This window comes from Drosophila takahashii, chromosome 3R (assembly GCF_030179915.1).
Source record: "Drosophila takahashii strain IR98-3 E-12201 chromosome 3R, DtakHiC1v2, whole genome shotgun sequence".
Classification (NCBI taxonomy): Eukaryota; Metazoa; Arthropoda; class Insecta; order Diptera; family Drosophilidae; genus Drosophila; species Drosophila takahashii.
The window spans coordinates 17,949,434-17,976,702 of NC_091681.1; the positions used below are offsets into that span (position 1 = coordinate 17,949,434).

The following is a 27,269-nucleotide window of genomic DNA, read 5'->3' on the forward strand; positions in this document are numbered from 1 at the left end:
ACTTCTGTTGGTTTCTCCTTCTCTCTTCTCCGCTCTTCTCGACTGGTTTAAAAATCATTTACGCTAAAAAGTAACTAAATTTAATCAATCTTAGGAATTATTCAGTTGGATCAATTATTAATTTATGTGTGTGTTTTCGTTTGTGTCTCATTAATCTGATTCATTTCTGTCCTGCTAGTTGCACTAAAACCTCTGATAGTGTCGGTTCTTTGGCCATCTCCCATCTTGCATATAACATCTTCCATCTTTCATCTCCGTTCGAAGTTCGATTGGGTTGACACTATGTTGGAAGAACAAATAGATTATCCTTAGCTAGTTCTGCAGTGTGTGGTATCAGGTTCTGCTAGAAGTCGCTGCTAGTCGAGGGATTCCCTAAATTGCTCTCCACAGTGTCGTCCTTGTGTCAGAGAGGCGGCTTGTAGACTTCAATAGCAGGCGTGAGCATGTCCACTCGCGTTGATATCGAAGTATCACTGTAATAAGAAGAGAACAAATTGTTTAAATTTATTAGTAAATCAAGTTACAATGTAGGTACGTTAATGTATATGGTTATGTATCAATTTCCGACAAAACTATCAAATTGACTGTTTCAATTTTATTGATCGAATAACCGTTGAAGGAGTTTAAGATCCCAGTGACTTTCGGTTAAGTCACCAATAAACTTCTTTGCACTTTAGTTGGCAAACATAAAAAGTTTAAAGACACATCGCAGAGGGGGAAAAGTGTTAGAAATAAGGACACTGCTCAGGGAAATGGGGAAAGGAAAAGGAAAAGCCGAAAACTTTATCGCACCGAGTGCAGGCAGACAGCTGCTGCTCTTTGCAACACGTTGAGCCACACAAACAAGGAAAACTAATTCCAGTTTCACCATCAGTCAACAGTGTTTCACTAATTGCATTGCATTGTACTGGTATTATTTACCAAGCTAGGTGATTTATAAAATTTTTAGAAGTGTGCTTATAAGCTTTATTTTAATCCTCTTCAACTATCTTGAAGTACAAACTTTTTTCTTTAATAAAAAAGGAATTAAAGGAAACAATACGGTTAATTTGCTGGGTTATAAGTTATGTTATAAAAGTATGATGATGCATTTTTATAAAAGGTATTTCATTTTAAAAGGAATATTCAGTGCAGGTATTTTTATTTCAACCTGTAAATGTTTTCCTTTGAAGGCGAATTCATTTGTGTGCACCTGGCACTCCCACTGTGTAAGGATGCAATTTTCTTCGGCCAGGAGTGACTGCTCCTGAGTCCTGATTTCATTTATTCGGTTCAATTGTTACATTTATTTATTATACACACCGACATGTATACCCGTGTACATACATATTTCCTTTCATTTTCCGACCCCTCGACCTACGACCGCCAACTATGTACTCTCTGCTTCTTCATCTGAATTTTCCTTATTTTTCCGATTTTCCCCATTCTCTATTCTCCATTCTCCATTCTCCGTTGGCTTCTTTATCATGGGCACCCACTGGATTGGAGCTCCTTTGTTTGCTTGTTGCGGATTCGGTTTCGCATTGTAAATGAAATGGAATTAAATGAAATGTGAAATTTATTGTATTTAGGGGATTTCCATGCGACAAGCGCTGCGGAAACGGATGTGGATGGAGATTGGGTTTTGGGCATTGGGATGAAGCGAAACAAAGCACAGCAATGCGAAACAATCGCCTTTTCGCTTACTATTTCAAATGTAATTTATACGCGTACTTATGGCCCCACTGTTCACTGGCTGTTCGCTTTATTGGCACTCTACTTTAGTTTTATTTGTGTTTACTCTCGGCCCCAGTCTATGATCGCATTCGTCCGTCCAGCTGGCTGCACTTACCATCTCATATTGAATTAAGTAAAAATCTCATTTCTCGAACGGAAGCTGTTCTTTTTTCGCCAGCTATTTACCTCCTTGCAACACTGCGTTGGCTTTTAATAAATCCCCAGACTTACATACTTAAATTCATACACCCACACCCCCACTTCCCACTGGCCAGTTCATAGAAAGTTCAGAATAGTTGCTGCAAGTTTCAGTTCGAAGCAAAAATAAACAAAACAGGCAAAAACTGAAAGATATTATGAAAACTTTCGAGTGTTGGCAACTCCTCGAAATGCGCTTAAGGGTCATAATTAAAACGAGAAGCTTAAAACATTGAACTGGAAAAATATAATACATTTTAGAGATAATAAAAACAGATGCTTTAAATATTTTGTAACACATGGCTAAGGGGCTCGTAAATATTTGAGTAGGCAAATTAAGAGAGTTGAAAAAAGCTTGGTTTCCCATTTTTGCTTTCTTTAGCTGACCAAAGCGTTCCCTCTAGTCTTTATCATTTTACTTCCGATTATTTAGACTTAACTTTACTTTTCTTTTCTTTAAGGAATGCATTAAATTAAGTTTGCTTTACTTCCTGCGACTGGACAAAAGTTGAATTTTGCAACTTTGGGATGAATTAAGAGCCAGGAGACGCAGACCATCTGGAGCTGACCATTCATCAGCATCAAAAAAGAGGGAACGGATGCTGTTGCATTTGGGGAGCTGAACAACAGCAAAGAACCCAGGACAAGGAACACCCAGGACATGGAAAGTGTGCAAATTGTTGCCAAGCTGTTGAAACTGTGTTCCAATTAAAAATGCAACAAATTCGAGCACAAATAGTTCGCATGCGGCTGCAGCTGCAGCTGAAACAGCAACTGCAATTGAAAACATAAAGGATGCCAATGCAATTAAAAAGCTTTTTCAATTGCATTTAACATGAAATTAGTTTCGAGAGCTATAAAAACCATGAAAAGCTGGAAAAGTGCCTGCGGTTATCTGCCGCTTGCTTTGTGTCACTTTGTAGCCCTTTTTGTGCAATGCCAATGTAAAACTTGAACTTTTCCATTGAATTTATGATTGCAATCGATTGCAGAACGACCTTTGATTTAATCCATGAGGTTTCCGTTAACCACAGAACTTTATCAAAGTTTTGACTTGGCCAGGAACTCATTTCGAGCAATAACCAAAGTTGTTGGAGATTTCAGCACTAACTCCACAAAGCTGACGGGCACAACAACTTTATGCAATTAACTCCCACCCAAGTGGACGACCTTCGGGCAAGAGGAAGATTATTACAAACGACAACAAGCAATGTAAATGCCAACTGGCAGTGAGAAATGGCCAAAGGCGGCGCTTGGCCAAGACGAAGAGGAATAGCTGGCCGAAACCAGGTCAAACAGGTGTGTGCAGGTGGGATGGGAGTGGCGGAGAGTGGAGAAAGGTGGAGACCCTTGGTCCGCAGGACTGCAAAACTTCCCAGCGTATTTAATTTGAAAATGCGACACTGACACTGCGGCGTGCTGAATGCTTGGTGTAAATTAAATTACACGCGCCACGCCTTCCACGGCGACTGGGGGATAGGCCGGCCAACCCGAAACAAGGTACATTAAATTTTCATTTGGCCAAAAGTCCCACAAACTTTGGTAACAAGTCGCTGGCGCTGCAAGGACACCAGCATCGGACGCGTGAAAGCAACAACGGGCGGATATACACGCAGAAAAATATTACAGCATCGACAAAATGGCTTCAAAATTATAAAAAAGTCGTTAAAGAAATTACCAAGGATTAAGTTCACTTTATATAATTAAAGGGAATGCCCTAGAAATTTTGTTACATTTTTAAAATATATAGTCTTTAACTTAGGATCAATGAGATTTAATAGTTTTTGTAGAAAAATAGGAAATAACCAACAGAAAAATTGTTTTTTTACATTTTAACGTATTAAAAGCAGTAATTTACACCAAGAATTTATTAAGGAGCGAAAAAAATATAATAGCAAGAATAAAAGTTTTTCTTTAAATATAATTTGCATTAAAAATTGAACTTGGCTATCCATGGATATAATGTATCTCCCTGTGTACAGATACAAATACAAAGATACAGATACAACTGGCATGCGGACAGATTTCTGGGGTGCGAAAGTGAGGGCCAGCTTAGAGGTCAGATTGCTGCGGGCTCGGGACTTTGGGCCCCGGCACCTGGGTCGGAGCCAGAATCTCGGCTGCTATCCAAATCCGCAGCCTGCAGGCGACAAGTAAACACAAACGTCGACACTCAAAATACACGAAACACCCACACAAAACTGGCTGAAGTGTCGAGTGGAGGTGGCAAAGTGGGAGTGGAAGTGGGAGAAACTTAAAATCTCATTAGTTACATTTTTGAGAGGACACGAGCTTTGGCTGTCAGCTCAAAGCAGCAACAACTGAAAGTTTTTGGCGCCCCCTGGTTGACTGGGAAATCTGTGCAGTTTGGCAAACCATTTCGGGATTCACTTGGCCACGCTGACCGCCTTTCATTCGTCTGTGAAACTCTAAAGTTTAAACTGATAAAATCAAATTCTTTCAATGGCCGCAAAAGTTTGCCTACTCTAAGCCAAATTCTCAGTTCCAGGAAGTTTCTCGAGTGGTGCTTTAAAATTTAAATTAGCTGATATACTGTTATATAAAAAAAAGTTTAAAAATCTTTTGTAAAATATGCGATATGTTGAATATTAAATTTCTCTTTTCAATATTGTCAACATAAAAATGTTTCCCATTTGATTGGAATTCAAAAATTCTTTATTAAGTTTGAATAACCATTTACTACTATTTTTCTGTGCGCCTGACAAAGCCAAAGGCTAAAAAACGGCAACTAACAGCCAGGGGCAACCATATTCGAAAGCTGAAAAAGTGCATTGGAAAACATTTGCGCATATAGGCGGGGGGTATTTAAATTTTTTAACAGCCTCTATATGCCTGGGCACGTTTCTCCGTTTCTCCTCGAACTCAGTGGGTGGCGAGTGTGTATATAGGGATATATCGGTGTTGTCTCTCCCACTGATATTGCCATACTGCTGGCCATATGGCAGCACTTTAAATGCAAATGAAAGCGCTCAGAGCTTGTCCTCGGCGTCTGAGTTGATGGCAAAATGTGGTGCGTCGAGGTCGCTTACGATTTGAGAAGTGCTACCCCTGGCTGGAAAATTTGCATTTGCATAAAGCTCCCACTCCCCCACTGCCCCGTGCCCCTTACCATTCCCCCACCAACTAGAATGAATATTCGGTTAGGCTTTTTCCTTGCGGTGCTGATGGCACGTGACTGGCTCATGGACGGCCAAAGTTTTGTGTGTCAAGGCACTGCAACTGCAGATACATTGTCCTTTGGATACTTGTTGAGCCTGGCCTTCGTCCTGGGAGATATTCGTATGTACCTTGAACACTTCCAATGACAGCTGTATTGCCTGTAGGTCAGCGCCAGCTGACATCTCAAATCAATTCGAAGCCCCCTTCTCGAAAGTCAAACAAAAATCGGGCTGCATTTCTGATGCCAGAAACAACTGGGGCGTTGCTAACTTGTGTTTTGTCATTTGCGCGGGCGTGGCCCAATTCAATTGCCAACTTGCATTGGAACTCGAAACGAACTCGAACTCAAACTCAAACAAGAATTCAGACTCAAATGAAGAGGGGCGTTTCTTGGCCAAGTCAACAGGGGGCGGTGCTATTAAGTAGCCCTGGCCGAAAGCTACGACAATTCATCATCTGTCCTTGTGTCCAAGAAACTTTTTACGAATGTAGTGAAAAGTTTCTCGGTTTTCCTCTGGGCCATTTCTCTGCGGGCCAAGACAAGACGAAGAAAAAGAAGAAGATGTGTCCGCCCGGCGGCCATTAATCAAACCATCTACGTGATGTCTAGCCCGCTGGCCATAAATAAACCCATACCGCCCGCCCAGCCAGGGAATAGAAAAATCCAAACTGCCCGAAAAGGATTTATGCAAATAAACATTTTTTATTCCCGATGCTGAGTGATGGGCTGGCAATTGCCAGTGTAAATGCAATCGATGTGGCAGGAAACCAGGAAGGCAGGAAGCTCGGTGGGAAATCTGCACTAGGACTAAACATAGCACAAATATTTTGAAAGTATATTTTACAAAATATTTTGTATTATAAGTTATTTAGGAAAAAGATCATGGAATTAAGTTATAAAAGTTAAATGGCCTGAGATATTCAAAAATTCTATTTAAATGAAATATTTATTCCAAGAAATTGATTTTAATTTACAAGAAATCGATTCTATATTTACATTGAATAAATATTTTATACCAATATTAAGTGAATATTAATAATCCTCATATTTTCTACGCCTCCAACTGTAATTTATTTTTTTCTGTGCAGTGTAAGAAAACCTGGAAAACCCCTGGAAACCCAGAAATGTAGTTTCCGTTGATTAATTTCCGCTCACAGCTCAATCACCAGGTCTCGCAATTTTTCGCATATTTCTTCCTTTTTAATATGATTTCCACTTGGCGGCTGAATATCGAACCGGATTGAAGGGGGAATTTCGAGTGGCGGCGGCCTGAAGGCTATCATTTCAACTGACTTTCGGGTCTGAATTAAATTTGGGGCCGTGTTCGTTAAAAGGTCGGTCAAATGATTTATTTGCCGTTCCCGCATTGATTTCAAGTTTCATTACGATTTTTGGTTTTCGGTTTTTCGCTTTTCGGCATTTGGTTTCCCGCTCCACTCGATTCGATCCAATCCACCTAATGAAATCATTCCGTGACACTCCACACTTCAGACCCGCGTGCAACCCTCTTAATTGTTAAATCGAATTCGCTGCTTTGCCTGTGCGCGACAACGCGGCGTATGCGTAATGCGATTATTGAAATGTGCTGATTGGAATCAAGTTTGCATTTTAATTGGATTGCCATTGTTTGGCACACACACACACACGCAGGAAATACACGATGACAACAAGCAACCGCTTCCAAATGGATTACACATTTTAGTTATGAACTCGAGGTGGCATCCCGAAATTCGTGGCTGTGCTTAAAATTTAAATCGAATCGGATCGACGCTAAATTGGGTTGATTTTTTGGTGGCGAAGCAGGAGCGTATGGGGTATGCATAGTCCACTCATAAATTATATGCACTTGCCATATCCCATATCCTTTAAGCTTTTTCGGGGGCTTAATGGCCTGGCCGTCGTGGGAGTGGGTGCAAAGAGCAAATATGAAATATTTCCCAAACGAATGTGCCATAACAGTTGAGTGAATAAAACATTAACAAATATTTATTTCCATAACCGCTGCCGCTGCTGTTCGGCCCCCGGGGGTGTCCTTTTATTTTATTATATTTATTTGGCCTCCGTTCTGTGTTTCAGTTTTTTTTGTATACTTTTTTTTCTGTTTTTTTTTTGGTTGCTCTCTGCAATAGAGCATGTTGTCCTTGCGCCAGTGCTGCGATTGAGATTATACCAAGCGGCAAATAAATAAAACAACAAGGAACACAGCACACAATACACAATCGCCTGCACCACTCGACCCTCGGAGCAACGCACGGGTCACAGGGCAAACCAGAGTTCCACCGCAGAGCTTGGGTTTCGGATTGGGTTTGGGTTTTGCGTTTGAGTTTGGGTTCCCCAAACGGGCTTCTACCGAAAGTTGCGGGAAATTCTGCAGCCTGCAGCGCCGAGCAGTCAAAGCGTCAGCATTCCGCCATTCGAGTTTTCCACTTTTCCGCTTTCCCAGCCCGCTGCTTTCACAACCACACCTTAAAAACCCGCGTGGACTGGTGCTAATGCAGCGTTTAAGGCAAAACTCTCGCCACTCGGTTTTATTTCTCTTTTTTTTTTTTGACGGACAAACCACACAACAGAAATGGCAGAAAGCCAAGGCGCACCTCTCGCATCCGGGGATTCCCATTCCCATTTCCCCACCGCTTTTCCCAACCATTTTCCCCGCTGAGCTCTGGTGGCCACGTAAATTGCGTAAAATCCCCGCAGCTAAAGCTGCGAAGCCAACGCGTACTCCTCACTAATTGCACATTTTTATCTCAATTATTGCGGCTTACTTCTTCGGAGTCTTGGAAAAGCGCAGCCGGGCAGGACATAAAAGAGCCAAGGATGAGAAATAGGACGACAAAGGAGGGGCTTCATTAAAGGATTATGTGTAGGCTATGTCATGTTGCGTCTTTTGTGCAGTTTCAGAGGGTAAGTGCATTTAAGATTTCCCTGATTTCATTCAATTTGGTAACTGGAAAATTAAAGTACAGATTATCTTGCATCTTTGGTAAATTTATCAAGAAATATTTTTTTTATTAAACTTAAAATTGATTGCCAACAAATTTAAGTTTTTGTAAAGATATTCGTTTCCATAACTTTCGCCCAAGAATGTCAAATTATGTCAGAGCTTGAAACTTAATATCAAAAGTTCTTAATAAACATTTTTGTAAAACTCCCATTGTTGCGGAAAAAGCTAGACTTTTAAAATAAAAAATCTCGCTCGAGCTTCCGCAAGTTTACCAAAAAAAATAGAACAAATATTTCCCCAACTTGTTCGGCAACTTTAAACCCATTTTCTATTATCAATGCAGGGCGGGCATTTTGGGCCTGTGTGTGCAAACATTGTGGCAGGGGCCAAGTGAAGCGTTGCCAATTACGAATAGGCGAGTCAACAAACTCAGTCAGCAGTTTGGGCGCCAAAAAGTATGCAAAGCACGAGATGGGAAAGTAGGGGGAAGTTTGAGGCATGGAGCGCAACTCTCTTGTCATTGAGCCCAAGTGAGTTACTTGTAATTACCACAAAATTCAATATATACACTCGTAGCTGCGGTTAAAAGCCCCTCCTTAAAAATGGATGGATGGCCGGGGGAGGAGACAGCTGCTGCCGTAGTCAAACATCATTTGGCATAGTCGCGCTGTTGGGAACTCGTTTTGCCTAACGACCCGACCATCGACTTGCGTCATAGTCATATCCCTCCAACTTGTCGAAGATGCGACGACCGTACGCATCCCATTCCATCAGATCCCATCCCATCCCATACCGTCCCATTTTATACCATCCCAAAGTTGGAGGAGCTGCCTCGAAATGGCAGCTGTAAAAAATCACAGCATCAGCATAAAAGTGCTTAAAAGCAGCCGCCGTGTCCTTAGAGCGGGGCATGCTTTTGCTTTTTGCGCTTCACTTTGCACTGAATTTTCCAGATTTTCCATCACCCCTCTTTCGCCTCTTGAAATGCTGTCTGTAAAAGTTGCGAGCAGTTTTTCTCCCACTGATTTCTATCTAACCGAGTTTACGTTCCTCGACGTTGCTCTTTTGGAATTGTTGCCGGCCAAATTCATCTCATCAGACTTCGGTTTCTGGCCTTTTAATGGAATTATTTGGAAAAATAAATTATGAAGCATTTTAATTGCCACAAAACAGATTCCATTTCCCTCCGCATTCCTTTCCCTCTCCACTTCTAGCCTTGTTAATGCGGTAACTTAATTAAATTTCGCATCTTAATCCAATCAGCAAATTGAAGAATAATTGGTAGTAAGATGGGCACGCAGGGATAATATTACGTTTTGCATTTTAATTGGGATTTACTAATTAAAAAGTTTTCCTGCTTACACTTTGCCATTTGGCCAAGGGAAAACAATGAGCCATTTTCGAGAAATGGTTTTGTTTGGTGAGCTTACATGGTTGGATTAGGAGGACCTTTGTCATCTGCCCGTGGTTTCACCCCCCTTTTGCCGGATTATAAAAGATAACTGACCCATGAGGCCTTCAATATTAATTAACAGGGATTCTTTTGGGATCTTTTGCCTTCAAGTTTGTGCTGCCGAATTTCGGAAATGCCAAAGTTTTGTATTGTATCTCATATCAGCCGGAGTAATTTTAAATTAAATTCTGTATTACAATATTAACAAAGGTCGCAAAATAGATCACAATTATTGATTAAAATCTATATGTATTCATCAATTAATAAATTTTTTAATACAAAAATTGTAGAAAAAACAATAAATACCTTTCGTTTAATCATTTAAAGCCAACTGCTTAAAGCTTCACATAAACGATTTAGCAAATTATTGTCGCTTAAATAAAGAAATAATTACTTATTTATTTATCACCCAATTAAATATTTTAGAAAACGTTGTGAAGGGAATCGAAAACGGAATATAAGAAAACGGTCCCAAAGGACCATTCCGAAAGGCACTGAATTGAAAGCATCTCGAAGTGCACAAAATTCCCAGTTCGGCACGCATCATTAAATTCGTCTATGCAATTTGCTAGCGATTGACACAGTAAAACAACCAAAAAAAAAGAAGGGGGAAAAGGAATAAATCGAGAATATTGCGCATAAATGTATTTAAAATTACGCATTGCTCATACGCAGCGTATGGCAATATTTCCGCTTGACGGCGTCCTTTGTGCTATGAATGTGTGTGAGTTTGATTTCTGCACAGGCGTCGGTCACTTAGTATTCCGCTCATGGACACACAGCTGACACGTCGTTGGCCAAAGGATGGTTCCTATGGTTCCTACGGTTCCTTCCATCCTTCAATATCGCCTAGCAACAGTGGCGACCAAAAGGACATGTGGCATCCGATTGGGACGGAGGTCAGGGGTTCGTTCGGATCACATGCCGTGTTTTCCAGCTACTGAAAGGATAGGGCAGCTACATGGCAGCTACGCAGGCCAATTTGCAATAATATTGATTTTTCATTCGCCGCCCGGGCTTTGGTTTTATATTTTCGGTTTCATTGCCAGCAAAAACTAAACCCAAGCGAGTGGCCAAAACAAAAAGTTGACTGGAACACGCTTTTGGCTTGGCCATGCCCAAATGCCGTGCAAAAGCCAGCGATGAGCCAACAATCACACACACAGCGATTATAGAACACCCACCCATTGGCCTGTCTCGGGGCCAGTTAAATAGTCAAAGGACAACAGCGCTGGCGTCGGCGAAGGCAACTCTCTATGCCACTGGCAAGCATAAAGTTTACAGTCCGCCAAAGTATAGACCTTAAAATACCATTTAGTTTTTTTCAATTTTTGACAAAGCTCTTTGAATAGTAGCCAAAAATATCCTTAAATTGTATAAATATGATTTGTTTTCTTAAAGCTTTTATGAAGCTGTCTATAAGTATGCTAAAATAAATTTATAATGAACCTTAAAACAATTAGGATGTTCAATTGAGTTGCAAACTTTGTAAAGTGTAAAAGTGTAAATCAATTCCAACAACAATTTCTATACAAAATAGTTTTCCAAAGTAGGCCTTTAAAACTATTTTGTATAGAAATTGTTGTTGGAATTGATTTACACTTTTACACTTTACAAAGTTTGCAACGCAATTGAACACCTTAAATGTTTTTTCAGACACTCTTTTAGGTAGATTAATTTTAAAGAAATTAAATTCAATTAAATTAGCACTTCATCATGATCTTAGCCTAATATACCCATTAATAAATATAGAGGGTGTAATTTTTTTGTGGGCTCCGCGACTTTTGCGCTTTGGGTTGCCAAACAAAAGCAATAGCAAAATTACGAAGGACAAAATATGATGAGTGTTACGAATAAGAAATACCTTTTGTAAAATTAAACATCGTGTAGCATACTTAAAAGCAAGATTTCCTAACAAAATAGTTAATTTTGTATATCTAGTAGATATTATCTAGTTAGATAATCTCATAATTATAGTAATGCTTTATATCTCAAAGGAGCAAAAACACAATATACCCTTTTAGCTCAATTTTTTAAGGGGTATACAAAATAGCAACAAAAACAGAAACCAAAAGTAAAAGCAAAAAGCAAAAGCAAGCAAAACAAAATTAGTTTCATAAGTTTTTTATGAGTTCATCGCTTTTTTGTGTGTACGGCCAGCAACACAACACACTCACACTCGCACACCCACACTCACACGCGGAAACAGTAACCAACACATGCACACAGCGGAGTCGCCTGGCTGACTAACCAGCTTTTGTGCCAAGGGTCGAGTGTTGGGGCGTTCGTCGCGTGGGTGGACGCCTCTCCGCCCCTCCGCCCACCGCCCATTGCCCCCTGACCCCTCGAATTCCACTCCCCCTTTTGGAAATGTTCTGGCACTTCCGCCCACCCCCTCCTTACACACTCACACACATACAGCAGCAGACTCATATACAATTTGAGGAACTTTTAGGCAGGCAAATAATTCACAGAAATATACATATACATATATAGAGCAGGAAGCCAAGTAAAATATATTGCGAGTAAATTTCTTTTGTTGCTCGGCTAGACGTTTAGTCGCTGTGAGCGAGCGAGAGGGAGTGAAAAGCAAAAGCAATGGCGACAATTTGTTAAATTGTTATTGTTATTTCTATGTTAAATGCTCCACTGCCCTCACAATGGCCACCCTAGGAAAAGCCACCCACCCACAAAAGCACACCCACCCATCGCCCTTCGCCCATTTCCCTTTCTGCCTTCGCCACCCAACGGCTGCTGCACGTAACGTCGATCTGCATAAATTATGTGAAATTTATAAGGACAACAGAACACAGCCTCTGGCAGCTAGAAAAACTTATTACGCAAAACAAATATTGTACAATCATTTCCCTTTTCATTGTTCGGTTTTTGCCATTTTTTTTGGTGACTGACCCTCGGTGGAGACGAGGTGGGTTTTTTTCGGTGAAATCGGAGGTCCTGCAGGTGGCTACTTAGGGGACTTGCTTTAATACAGTCCCATAATGCAGTTCCCACGGAGGTGAAGAAATGAAAATACAATAAGGAAAGGGGATTTAAGAAATAAAGAAAAGAATTTTTGACAAAAAGGAATAGTATGAAAGGAGCTTTTACAGTTTTTAATATATTTTTTATTAACAATTTAACGAATAGTTTATGGTAACGATGTTTATGTGGTCAAATACAAAATTAAAAAAAGTTGTATACAAGATAGAAATTAAAAGTTGTATAATATACTGTACAAAATATTTAAAAAAATTTAAAAACCTACCCCAACTCCAACCGTTAACCTGTGAAACGTAAAGAAATTGTAAAGTCCACTTTGGAAACGATAATGATTTGTTTACACGCCGAATGGGTAAAATGTAAAGCAAACAAAGGGAAAATAAATTGCATTCACGTTCGCGGCGCCCTGCCAATTACAGTAAAGAGCGCATAAATTGGGGGCCACTGGATTGGGATTGGGATTCGGGGGGAGGGATTGTGGGTCATCGCCAGTCATTCCACATGTCACATTCTTGCACGGCATATGACTGACCATTTCCGCTCACATGTGTGGCCACAAAGCCCCAACCAAAACCCCACGATTTTCCACGGTTTGTCATTGTTGGCTTGTAAGTATATGGCTTATGCATGTGTGTGCTGGCAGGGAAATCGAGTTCAAGTGAACTAACTGCCTGTGCTGTGCTGGAGCCTTGGGTTTCATTAAGCCAACAAAAAGCCATAACAGCAATGGCAACAATGTCCATAAACAGAGCAAAAGGCAATTCCGATTCGTGTGAAGCTCTGCGAGTTACGAGCTTAAGTAGCCAGCCCCATTCAACGCCCCCGAGAAAAGGTGACCAATGTTAGCGGGAACTTAACTTTGCGCCACCCACTGCCTCCCACCACCCATCCGAATAGGCCATACAAATTGATTTTCCCACTCCTCGCAAAACTCCTCCACACGGCAAGTTGATTTTCGCCCTTCTTAGCGTTTACATTTCGATTCGTTTGTGATAATATGGGAGTCCAGTAATAAAATCGAATCATCCCGCTCGCCAGTTAAAGTTTTCCTTTCCTTTCGACTTTTCCCATTCGAAATCTTTGGCATCCTTAGGCGGCAGGCACATGTCAATTATCCAACAGTCCAAAGTCAGTCAGTAAGTCCGGTAACAAATCAATTAGTCTGAAATACTCCGATGTGAATGTGACTGTGGAGTGCAGAATGGAGTTTCTCCTGACGTGGACCAGATTAATGTTGACTTACTTGACCATTAATTCTGGCAGTTGACAGCTGCAGATTAATTCAATAAGCCCGCGGAGTTGCGTTTTGCTGGGGCTTAAACGAGTGAATCGCGTTTTATCAAGTGAACAAATGGAAATTAATTAGGTTAGTGATTTAGAAAGACGAAAAATCAACATAGTTAACAAAAAATAAGATTTTAGGTACCTCTGGATGATAAAGATTTATACCCGAAATAAACCAAAAAATGTATTTTTAGAATCAAGTTCAACGTCATAAAAGAAATAAATATAGATACAACCGAATTACAGCCTCCAGCTTACAATCTATATAATACGACATTCGAAGCGTATGCCATACATTTCAATTATATTTTTTTATACCGTAAATTGCGTTTGGCCCCAGGTCCCTTGGTTAATTATAACAAAATATTGATGTAATAAAGCAAGGGCAATTTTCACAGCTCGCACGCTCACGAATGAAAGTCAATCTCGCGCGCAAACATACGCAAACACACTCAAAACAAACACAAACAAGGAGACAAACAAACAAACGGCGGCTGACAAGTTTCAGTTGTCATGTGCAATTTGCTGTGAAAGGTCGAAGCCCAATCGATCGATGAGAGTGCTTAATTGTTGGCCAGAAAATATAATTTCCCGGGAGTGGGCCTTACACATATTACGCATTCATCCATTTATATTGACACTTGTCCGTGCTTAAAAATTAATCAGCGATGAGGCGCTTGTGTTCGATTTGAGTTCTCCATTTTCAATCTGCACATTCATCATTTTTTGCCGCCCACCTTGCTCAATTATTTAGGCCCGAATGGCAGGAGGACTGCCGAGAGGAAAAGCTACTTAGCGGCTTAGCCAGGGATGGACCCTCCCCTCCGGGTGACGACAAATGGCCATTGTGTATTCATGTTGGTTTCGACACGTGCCAAATGTCCGGCAAGGTCAAGAGATTTATGGTCGAAAGGGGAAGCTGTGGAAAAGGAAAGGACCTAGCAAGGACTAATCTAAACCCAAAGGGTTATGGACACGTCCAACACTCTGTTTAATTCATTTTGTCCCTGGTTTTATCTCTGATTATGCCAATTAAATACTTCCCAAAGCCCCTTGATCTGTGGCCAGTTTCAATTTGTTCCTTTTATTGTTTTTTCAACCCATCAAATTATGCTCAAGAGCTGCAACCGTCTTCTGCCGATCCGATCAGCCACCGATGAGCCCGGCTCAGTGCGGATTCATTGTTTGTTTTATTAACCCCAATTAGTGCGTCTGCCCGGACCCAGTGGATTGCATCCGATGCAATCCGATTGGCTTTCAATTAATTGACAAGCCATCATAATTGATGCTCTGCTCACATGGCTACGCATTTATTGGGGCGACCAAAATTAACTTATAGCCATTGCCTGTCGATAATGTTTTCCTGTATTAACTTCATATTCAGTCAATCGATTTCCCATGAGTGTCAACCGCTTTAACTGCATGTTTGCTAACCAGAAACATATTAATATGTTGATAGAGATTAATAACAATTTGATTACTAAATACTATTAAAAAGATTCATTAAACAGTAATGAAATTAGAAAACTTGTTTTAAATTTTTAAAATAATCAAATAATATATAGAAAAATGGAAAACACTTTCTACGACTTCTATCCCCCTTTTAAAGAAACAAAAATCCCTAATTCTTTGGCCGTTCATTTGATGGCTGTCATAATACTTAAAAATAAGCGATAAATTTAAATCAATGGCTCAATAAGAATGATTTAATTGCGTTTTCATTTGGCTGGTCCGAATGGCAAGAGTGTCTGGCGAGCTGTTAAAATTCAAATTAAAAGCCCGAACGTGACCAAAAAGTGAAATTGTGCTGAGGGCGGCGGTTCGGCTTTAATAGGCAATTTGCAGTCGTAATCCAAATGCAAGCAGTGGGCAAAAGTCACGCACAGCCTAAGGACAACAATAATGGCCAGCGATTCAGATACACCATCTCGCACTCAGACTCACACTCACTCTTACACTCACATTCACATTCAAATTCAGCCGCAGGACAGCGAAATTATTTTACACATTTAAGGCGATAAACCCCGGGTCCAAAGCAAATGCAACTGGGCTGAAATATTAGTGGCAAATGCCAGGGCTTAATGGCCAATAAATCGATTTGCTTTCGGCAGGGGACGCACTGCAGCCTTGCTACCAATTTTGGCATCGAATCGGGAATGGGGCTGAAAGGGAGGGGCCAGTCCTTATCGGCACGCATGCACGCAGCTGGCGGCAATTTGGATACGAAGATAAAACATTTATTGGCCACATAAAACGGGTGAAATTACCAAGGACCCGGGCTCCACAGTGGCCACATCCTGTCCTCTGGTGCGGGATATTGAGTTCGCTTCAGATTCCGATTCCAAACGCCTTTGTAATTTCCCTCTGTTCTCTGCCCTCTGCCTCTGCAGCAAATCAATTTTGGTCTTTACTTTTCGTACTCCATTCAACATTTTGAGCCCACAAATTAGACAAATGATTTTGAACATTTGTCATAATCTGGCAGAAAAGGGATTGGCTTTGTCCTGCCAATGGACCCAACTGTTTTTCAGCCTTCAAGCTGTTTAAATCAGCTTTAAATATTCAAGGACCCTTCTTCTTTATTAAGATTTACTCCAGATTAACTGCTTATGAGAGCTTGTTCAAATATGTGAATAAGTTTGCACTTCCCTCAGGAGAGTAATAAATATTAAATGATGAACATGCGTGGTTGGGACTTTCTCAGTGCCTTTTTTATTTCGAGTGTATTTGAGGTTTATATTTATCTGTTTTTAAATGCTGCACATGGCAGGTAAAAAGCCTGTGTTAATATTTATGGAGCTTGAAATTCGAATAAATTAATTTGTGCATAAAGATAACATCAATATTTTTAGCTAGCATTCTATTAAAAATTTCAGACAAATTCATTAGCCGAATAAAAATTAAAGTCACGTGTTTATTATTGTTCATTCAAAAAAATCTAAACCTTTGTCATCGTAGGCTCGTTTCGTCATTTCCCATCCATTCGTTTGCAGTCCTTTCGAATTTATCATTTCGCGGAAACTTCAAAAGCACGAGGCGGAAACTTTTGTCTCAAGCGGTGCAGAAAAGAGCGAAAAAAGTTTAATTAAATAAATTACAAAATGCTTTGCCAGCGACAACAATTCATTAAAAGGACCGAAAGACAAAAGGGGCGAAAACAAACAAAAAGTTGAGGCATCCTCCTGCCAGACGACGAGATGTAGGGATGCGTTTTGCAAGGCTTCAGGACGACTGACTCTCGCTGGCAAATTAAAAGCCGACTGTGAAGGCGCCCATAAATCTCAGCCAGCAGGTGAGTGGGCGGTGGGTGGTGGGTGGTCATGGGTGGTGGTTAGTGGTTGTGGGTGGTCTGTGCCTAGACAAAGGCGGCTAAGCAAAAAGCGGGCAGCCACAATAACTTTTAAGAAATTATTATGTTGTTTTTGCCGCCGCCTTTTCCCTTCCCCTTACAAATTTGCCATAGCCGAAGAGAACTAGCATGGACATGGAAACGATGTCGACTTATTTGCATGTTTGTCAGGGTTCTTTTTTCATTTTTTTTTATTTCTCTTGTTGGGTGCTTTTAGTTTCCGGCGCGTTGCACTTGGAGCGAGGTTCTGACAAAGTTGCCGCACAGACAAACAATGCGAAATTGCGGGGGCGGGGTCCTTTCAAATTGCGTTGAAAGCTCCCGAATGTCCCATTTTGCTGGTTTTGTTGTCCTGGGGAAAAGGCCAGCAAAAAATAGCGAATAAAAAAATGAAGCCAGCAGAAAGAAGGCAGAAAAAAAGCAAAAATATGTGACACGAACAACGGCAAGCGACAACGTTCCGGAACAGAAACGGAAATTGTGAAATATACAAATGTTCGTCTTGTTTAGGTGAGCTTAGGTGAGAAAAAAATAGTCGAAATTAAAAATAAGAAATTGAAGACCAAAATTGCAGTCTAAAAAGTTTGGTTTTGAACAACAGTCTTACAAAAAACATTTCTTGAACATAGAAATTGTGTCATTGATAAAATATAATTGCGTTATATATTCTTAGATATTCTTACTATTTCGATGGTAACTATCCTGGTTTCTTTTATAATATTATTCATGTTTTCCTAACATTGTTACGACATATAAGTTAATATTTAATAAGACTTTCTTATTTTAAAATTTGTGCTATTATTTCCCTTGCTTTTGCCTAAATGAAAATTTATTTGTATAGATGGTTAGAATCATGAAAAAATATCCAAAAAAAATGCCAATCTATCGTGAATTTGACTACTATTTCCTTTGTTTCAGCCAAAATGTACGTCGAATTTTTCACAGTGTAAGCCCGAGCGAGTGCGCCTCCAGAGTTTAGCGGACAAGGGTATAAGGAGCGCTTTGTAATAAAAATATATGGATCTGGCCTGGACAACGGCAACATGTCACATTGTTAAAAAAAGAGAGCAACACAAAAAAAACGGAAACGGAGGACGGCAGGGAACAGAACGGAGCAATCCCGACAATTTGTAGCCAGGCGTTAAACGCTGGAATATCCGGTGAAACACGCTTATTAAAACGGCAGCATTTAGGCCGGTTCACACCCCACTTTGTCCGCAGGGATAACAAATTGGAAGGACAGCAAATAAGACAGCGAGAACGACCTGATCGTGTAATGAATGTAAAAAGAGACTGCCGACACCAAAAAGGTCGCCCATTGTTCAGAATTCACAATTGCACAATTCAGGCATTGAGGGCAAAAAAGAATACTTGTATAAATTATTTAAATTTTTGCTTAAATCGAAATGAATTTCATTCGAGTGGTTTCAATATTAAAAATGTTTTCATAGGCAGAAACCTGAGGAAATGGTTTTCAGTTCCACACATTTTTGTGAAACTCATTAGTTGTATTACAAACAATAAATATATTTTCCCTTTAATGGGTCGAAAAAAAATCGACGAAAAATATATTTTTACATGTTGTAAATATCAATATTTTTTAGGGATAATTACAATTATATGTTTACAATTTCACACCTTATTTGTACAATTTCACACCTTATTTGCACAATTTAAATAAATCGTTTTAATGGATTAGGCTAATCAAAAATGTAATTTAATTCCCAAAATAATAAATAATTAAAGTTAAATTGCATCGACATGAGAATAAATATTTAAATTTATAAATGTGTTTAACTGTGTTTAATTTTGACATAAATTTGTATTTTTCTGTTCAACTTGTAGGCTAAAGGACAGTATATTTTATATGGGATTCGTCTGCCCCAGAAAGTAGGCAATAATCGATTGCCTTGAGAGCCTTCGAAAGTCGAACCGCAAGGTCCTGGGTTCCAAAATATGCCTCTTTGCTATAATTGCCTGTCACTGCCAACCGAACGAAGCGAAGAATTTCGTAATTAGTTTTGAGCTGCTCCCATTTTGTGTTTTTGTGCGCTTTAATTAAATCAAATATCCTTAAGGCTTTGATAATTGGCAGGGCCGGCCGCAAGAGCTGTCAGAAATCATTGCAAAATATTGGCAAGCCGAATACGGATGCCCGGCAAATGCAGCAGGCAGTAAGAAAATGACTTTTGGCAGCTGGCCAAGAAGGCGGCGAGAAAGGATTTGTAATTACGAAATTAAAACAGCGACAGCTGGCCCAAAAATGCATGATGGACTGTCCGAAACTAAATGAATGGATATGGATGGGTGGCTGAGCCTTTTTGGGTGGGTGCTATATGCTATATGACTATGACTAGATGGATTGGCAGGCGGACAGGCGAATGTGGGTGGATCAGCCTTGGGGTGTGGGTGAGTGGGTTTATGGATGTGTGGCTCAACAATATCCGTTCGGCTGTGCCAGCTGAGCCGCAGTGCTCAGCTCCTGCCGGCATGTCCTGCCACTGACGGATGCGGCGGATGCACCACCAGCAGCACGGCAGCACCACCACCACCACCATCACCACCACCATCGGCAGCATAACCGACAAAAACACGGCCAACAACAAGTGCAACGTGTCGTGACCGAGGCCACACCCCAGGCATTTCATTGGGCTCTCGAGTGGGTCGGATTGGGTGGCGTTTGGGTGGCGTTTGGGTGGCTTTAGGGTGGCTCGGCGGCAGGTGGTCTCTCATTGAAATTTGTTGCATTATGCTCGGGATGCTGGCTGAATGTCCTTGCTCCGCTCACTGCTGCACTTGATTGTCAACAAAAATTGTTTTGCAGCATGTCCTTGTTGCAACAGCAGCAGCAGCAGCACTTCGTAGCACTTTGAAGTGACTGCAATGGCAGGCAAAAGGACACGCAGCTGTAATTAAATTTGTGAAAGAAATGACTCGTCTAAGTCCTCGGCTTCGAAATTTAATCTTCTCTTGCGGCCAAATTAGTGCCAAACAATGTGACATTGTTGACAATTTAAACCTAAATAAACACACGTGGTCTATTCTCTTTCCTTGTCTCTGCTGCTTTCTGTTTTTTCGCACGTAGACACGACTACACTTGAAGACGGCCATAAAGATAAATGTTTTATATACGTGAATTGCTTTGAATAAAAGCTTTGTTTGCCCTGTTTCACGGGCCTGCTACAAACACAGACAAACTAACAGATGAACAGAAGGGGGAGCCTCTTTCCCTCCTTCCACCATGATAATAACTCATACGCCCCGTGGTGCGTTACACCATTCGCACACTCAAGCGAATCCTCGCTCTCGCTTTACATTTGAAGCTTAATTGCGATTGGGGGGGAGGAGAAAACATGAGGAGGACTCAAAACGGAATTCCTTAATGTGCAGTTAAAACTTTAAATGTTGCTAATTCAAAGTGGCAATTCGTGGTAATCTGACGAAATTAAGGGGAGTTTCAGATACAGTTCCTTGAAGCTAAAAATTATAAAAAAAGCACACACTGATTTTCTCCACTTCTCCTTCACTTTGCCTTGTCTCCGCCGTTTAATTCAGTCCATATGTCTGAAGATTCTTATGTCCTTTAATATAATGTTCTAACAGCGGTATTAAACCAAATGTCTGACCATTAAAAATCGCACGCGTTTCCTTGGCAAAAGACAAACAGCTGTGTTCAAAATAATAGTATCTCAGTGGCCAAAAAATAGAATTAAATAATAATTAACTTTTTTATATTTTCTTGAAATAAATTTAATTTGTATACTTTTTGTAATACTTTAATTCAAAAGAAAATATAAAGAAAAATATTTTTGCTTGATTTTTTCTAAAGGATTTTATTAGGTGCATATTAATGCTTACTCAGCTGTATTTGGCTGAGTCTCCCTACCCTTCTGAGCAAATGTGTGTGTGCTCCCCATTTATTATGAGATGCCTCATCTTTAGGGGCCGTCAAGCAAAAAAGGGAATATGCTGGCGGGGCCATAAATTCCTTTTAATAACATATTCAAATTTAGATAATATCCGCCTCTAGTGCAATATTAATGCTTGCATCCCTCACAGATATATGGGGATTTTCGTTTTCCAGGACTTGAACTTTTCTTTGACGTTTTGTTTCCTTGCTCAACTCAAAGAGACTCAATGAGGTCTCGTATTCGCAATCCCATTCCCCGCCCCCGTTATCATCATCTGGCCGTTTGCAGTTTCATTCGGGATTCATAGTTGGGACACAGAAAGTTCTTGGCATTTACGTAAGAACCTTCATGAATATGTATTCCCCGGGGAATGTCTGCTGTGAGCTCATGTTATTAATGAAGCATTTGCAACGTCTCCACTAACTTGGCGAAGCGGACTGCTCCCGAAAGAAACTGGGGAAATGGCCATGTTGGAGGAGGTGTAGGGATTTGCTGGGGATTTACATGAATTGACTGACGACGACGACGACTGAATTTGCTCCTTGGCCACGCCCCCAAAAGCCAGGCAATCGCCCATCGCCCATCTCGAATCTCCAATTGAACCGAACAAGAAATGGAAATTTATTGAACAGCATTCATATGCTGCGCATTATTAATATCGATTAGGGGGCGTTGTGGGCGTGTCGACTCAGGGTGACTGGCGCATCTAGTGGATACATGTGTGTGCTTGCGAGTGTGTGGGTCCGAGATTGAGATAGCTTGCACTTCTCTAGTTCCCTGTCGGCATAGATAAATAAAAAATGGGGGCCTACAACAATGGTCTCTTGGTTCTCTTCGGGTATCTCAGCCATCTTCTTGGGTATAAAGGAGATCCGCTTTTTTGTGCCACCATTGTTTCCAGCTCTCCGGCAAAAGGGATACGTGACACTCACCCGAAACGCAGAACGGGACGGGCAACATCTGTCTGCAACTAAACGGCATTTCAGCAATAATCAAGCGTCCTTTGTTGTTGTCATTAGATTGCGGCAGGCTGCCAACCCAAATCGAACCGAAAACCGGAGCCACATGATTATGTGAGCTTTTCGAGGGCCAAAAACAGGTGAACCTTTCGGTAAAAGGTTTAGTTTTTCAGATTGATTGTAAGCCCATAGAATGTCTAGTATATATATGAAAACATTTCTCTCTTTGACCATAGCCTATCAAAATTTTCCCCATTTAAATGACAAAAAAAGACACTCGATTCGTAAAAAAATCATTTAGGAAAATGAAAGACGTGACTTCGTTGCATTCTCAGCTGCTTGGGATGTTCATAAAAGGAGCAAAATTGATTTTTCTATAAAAAATAAAATAAAAGAAAGGAAGGCAGCACAAAGTGGCACACTCTCGCACAGACACACACACAAATACACAAAGAAAAACGCTTCTAGGCAGCCGCAAAAGCAGAAACAGAAGTAGGCCACACTAGGAGCATTTCCCCCATGGCACCCATTCCCAGCCATTACCACCCATTCCCACCCCCAAACACCCACTAGTTCGCCACCCCTTTAACCCCACCCTTAAACTCTTGTTTGAGCTGCACTTGAAGAAGATGCTGATGGTGGCCATACCCTCGCCAGGGGAACCACAAAACCATGAAGCTAGTTTAGCAAAATCGCACTTTTCAAGCTTTGTGATTTAATCATCCCCCGATGAAACTTTTTACAGCTTGCTCATTTTTATGGCAACACCACTTGACGACTGCATTTAATTAAATTTTTTCTAATTAGCCAAAAGTTATTCAAATGCTTACACTTAAATTAAATGGCTTTTTATTAATAACGGAATAATATTCAAATGATTCTGCTAAAATTAAGTTTGTACTAAAGATAGTACCAGGAGTATAATAATACTTAAAATTCTTTTTATATTTTCCACTTTTATTAAAATATTTTGGTTACTTAATAATTTTGTTTTTGATTTAATTTAAGTTAGCAAAGGCTTAAAAAGCTAATGTGAAGAGATTTGTTTTTATTTTTAGTTGTAATAGATTACATTAGATAGAGATAAGAGAAGGAATAACTTTTCACCTTTTAAATAGGAAACTTAATATTAAGAGCATAATTTAGTTAAATCCGATTAAAATGCTAGGGTATCTCGTCATCGAACCCACTCTAACCTGGTCTATCCTACTTGGCTATTAACTCCTGCTGGCTAAGGCTACTTAGTTGCAGAGGCAGTTGGTTGCTTTATTGGCTGTGATTTAGTTGCGTTATGGCCAAATGATTGAGTGGCCTAAGAGTGCCGCTAATGCGGATCGTGCTAAAAAGGCTGGCACTCGAAAGTGGCGGCAACGTGCGAAAGTGGCATAATGCTGCCCCATAATCATTAGCCAACTGGCAATGTGCTGTAACTATTCGAGTTCTCTACTTTTGTTGCACTTTGCATATTGTTCGAATTGCGAAAGAGTTTTTAGTCGACTGCCGTGTGAATGATATCCTGCAAATCCCTCAGCGGCAACTGTGACTGTGAAACAAAGTCGGATTCAGCGACAAGAAAAAGCATCAACGAAAGGTAAGCTGATTATGTAACACACATCCAGGGGGTGGTTTGGATGTGTGTGTGTCAGCGAGTATGTGTGTGTGTGCCACTGTGCATGCCAGATAGCGGATGGCTAAAGCTGACGCCATTTTGTTTCGCAACTTTTCAACAGCTCTTTTTCAACTGTTTTTATTAGTGATTTCCGTTGAAAACAAGTTAAAATATGCGCATTAGATACATTTTTGCACCACCTGTCTTCGCCACCACCGCCACCGCTGCCAAAGGAATTTGCAACTAAAACTTTTTTGTGGGAGAATATGTTGAACATGCACCTGCAGCTGTCCGCAGACTTATTCGCACATCCAATATTGCCTTGGACATGCTTACACAGAGCTAAACCATGCCTCATATTGGGGATTGAAATCCTTATTACTTTTTTTTAATAAGGAAAAAATGGCTTTGGAGCTGAAAAATGTTTTTTATTGGTGCTAGAGACCTTTATTGCTATCTTACAACGCTTATCTAGATTCATAAATTCTGCAATAAATCTATTTTAAAATTTAAAAGTCTTTAGTACCTATATATTTTGGAAGTTTAACGCAATTAATATTAATAAATATTGTTAACAAATAACTACAAAAATATAGAAATATTGCTATTTTAAAACGCTTATCAAGATACATAAATTCTGCAATAAATCTATTTTACAATTTAAAAGTCCTTAGTATATATTTTGGAAGTTTAAGTCAATTAATATTAATAATGACTACAAAAAAAAATACAGAAATATTTGAATATATTTGTTTAACAAGTTGTTCTTATTAGTATTAATATTTAAAGATTTTACGAAACTTTTTGTGATTTATTTCTCTATAAAAACTCTACTTTTCATAGGCTTTTTTTGCGTCCATAAGTATGCTACAAAATTGTGCCATATTTGTAAACCGTATTCATTTGTGTATTTTCTCTTTGTGTTAAACCTGACTGAAATGGGGTCACCTTTATTATCGACGGTCGTATATGGACGGCAATTATTCGGCGATCTGTGCGGCTTAAGAAGGATTGCAAGGCAAGGCACTCTCCGCACTTCACCGACAATTGATGGAGCCTCTGGGCCACTCCAGTCCAAGCCAAACCAAGCCAAGCAGTTGGATGAGCCAGACAGGGGAAAACAAAGAATTCGATTCGACGGGGAGCACTCGGCGAGCTTAAATTGCCCAGCCTGGCTGGCATGTGAGAGCGCCCTGGCTGCCATGACATTTGAATAATGCACGTACCAAGTGAATGGGCGGACAGGACAGGAGAAAAAGGCGGAGGAGGAGGGGGCGAAGGAGCTACCACCAAAGGGGAAGGAGAAGGGGACAGACCACCAATTCATTATCGATTGAATCGATGTGCAATGAGTACTGAAAACTGATGGAAATTTCCTCGAAAAAGGAAAATGGAAGGCAAAACAATGGCACAGATTCGATAATGCCACAATTCAAAGGGAATTCAATAAAAACAGGCATTAAAGACCAGCTGGCAATGGAGTTGAAGTACAACGAATCAATGGCCTTTTGTTTTCTATTTACTTGATGGCCAAATGTAATTGTCAGTGTCCCGGAAAGCACCGCACACCCCTCACTTCGAATTCCATTACCGACGGCTCTGTCAACAGCTCAACATATCAATCATACGCAATGTGGTGCGTGCTTGGTGCGTGCCCTAATGCCTCGTCTGCGGTGCAGGGTGGCGCATACATGCGACGCCTGTTCTTATAAATAATTTAGACCGCATATTACTCCAAAATAACAACACCCCCTACTACCCTCCCTTGACACGTTCTCCACCCACCCACACACTCAGTACACACAAGCACACAAAAACTGTCATTAGTGAATTATTTAAATTACGCCGACGCCAGGAAAGCAAATATTGCAGACAGAAAGGAACTTCCTGCTGAGAGAGTTTTGTTAAATTAACTTACTGGCCAAGAGGAGGAAAAATATGTAAAGAAGAAATCGTTTTAAATTCATGTATATTTGAATAACATAATTGAAAAACTGGGTGGTCGGATTTTTTATAAAGGAAGAAGATTGGCCTGTTGGTTTTATAAGTTTGAAAAATACAATCTACTCAGGAATAAATTATTTTACTTAAGAAGTCTAAAGCTTAAAAAAATAAATTGACTTTTTATGATTTATTTGAGGTAACGTTTTATTTTAAATATCAAGGTTTTTCAAAAATTAAATGTTTCATTCGAAAAATGCAATTTACGGATGGGTGAAGAATTATTTGTTATAATAAAAATAGCAAGGGAGAACAAGCAGATTTTATAGACCCTAAGATCTCGACCTAGTTGGTTTTCAGAACCCAAAAGAGAACTCCACGATTCAAGGCCCTTTGGTAGTATCAAAAACCTCTTAAAAAGACTTCCCAACTCACCTGAGATTCTCGATGCGCGGCCTTCGGCACTGCGGCCGATTGCGGCGGTGGCTGCGATCCTTCTTGCAGCGGCAGTCGCAGTGCATGATGCAGAGGGCGATGGACGAGATGACCGTTATCACAAAGGGCACCGCGAAGAAGTGGATGATCATGGCCACCTGGTCGTCGTGGTTGTAGGACGTCAGCACCACCGTCTTGTTCTTGCGCGAATAGAAGCACGGAAAGATGGCGCCCTCGATGCCGTAGTAGCCGTTGAAGTTTTTACACGTCACCGACGGCGGATAGCCGCATCCCTTGATGTTAACCAGCAGGGTGGCCTCCCCCGATTGCTCCATGTCCGACGTAAAGTTGCTATAGTCGGTCATGTTCTCGGGTATCGTTATGTTCTGCTCGACAAATGTCACATAGATATGAACGCAGCGGTACAAATCGGAGGTGCAGCCCTCGCGGCACGAACTCCACGAGCAATTGAATATGCCAACGAGATCCTCGCGACGCGTCGTCGTGCACAGCGTTGGCTTCTCGATAAAGTCGTGGCTCAGCGTCGATATGGCCGGATCGACGTAGAGCGGTACGAGGAAGAGCAGCGAGGCGCCGGCGGTCACCGAGAAGAAGGCCAGTGTCGAGGTGCCATAGAAACGCGCACGTTCCCGCCACGAACGAAAGCGCCGATTGCCATTTTTCTTTTTCGGAGCCAGTTCTCGGATTTTACGTAACCGTAGCTCTTGTTGTTGCTGCTCGAGTAGTAATTCCGAACTGCCACTCCTCATATTATTGTCGGTGCACACAGGGCGCTGATGTTGCTGATTGTTGCTGCTGCTGCTGCTGCTGCTGCTGGCGTTGCTGTTGCTGCTGCTGCTCGTATTGCTGCTGTTGGCTGCGCAGCAGCAGCTGCAACGGCATCAACGCTGCTCCGTCGCCGCTCCGTCGCTCTGCTGCCGCTCTGCACTCCCGATGTTGCACTTATAGTTGTGTGTGCAACGTCCCTCCGCCTACCGCAACATCCAGAGAGAGAGAGAGCGAGAGAGATTTTAGGTTATGTACACACGCTTCGGCGCAGGAGAAAGTCCGGAGAAAGTCTTGGCAGCCAGAGAAGGAACAGCTGTTCCGGAGAAAGTCGGCGAAAGGGAGCGACAGAGAGAGACAGAGAAGGGGAGAGACAGAGACAGAGAGCGACAGTCAGAGAAAAGCGCGCTCTGGCGTTTTCATTTGTCCTGGCTTATTGTTTACTCCGCTCGTTAATTTCGCACTTTTAACTTTTGACAGCAGCTAAGACACTGAAAAATATT

General features: G+C 40.9%; 1 protein-coding gene across 1 annotated transcript; it reads right to left on the minus strand.

The window, feature by feature from the left end:
- Window positions 1-235: 235 nt before the first annotated feature.
- Teh1 (tipE homolog 1) lies at window positions 236-26,867 on the minus strand. The gene is made up of 2 exons (XM_017149684.3): window positions 25,981-26,867; window positions 236-473 (listed from the first exon to the last, which is right to left on the minus strand). The coding sequence occupies exons 1-2, from the start codon at window positions 26,748-26,750 to the stop codon at window positions 404-406; spliced, it is 840 nt and encodes a 279-aa protein (XP_017005173.1). The 5' UTR covers window positions 26,751-26,867; the 3' UTR covers window positions 236-403.
- Window positions 26,868-27,269: the final 402 nt, after the last annotated feature.

What these genes read in the sequence shown, in the direction of transcription:
- Teh1 (XM_017149684.3), bottom strand. Translation starts at nt 26,750, where the DNA reads ATGAGGAGTGGCAGTTCGGAATTACTACTCGAGCAGCAACAACAAGAG. An exon ending in CCGCGCATCGAGAATCTCAG is followed by an intron (nt 474 to 25,980) that starts GTGAGTTGGGAA and finishes TTCTTATTACAG; the next exon opens with TGATACTTCGATATCAACGC.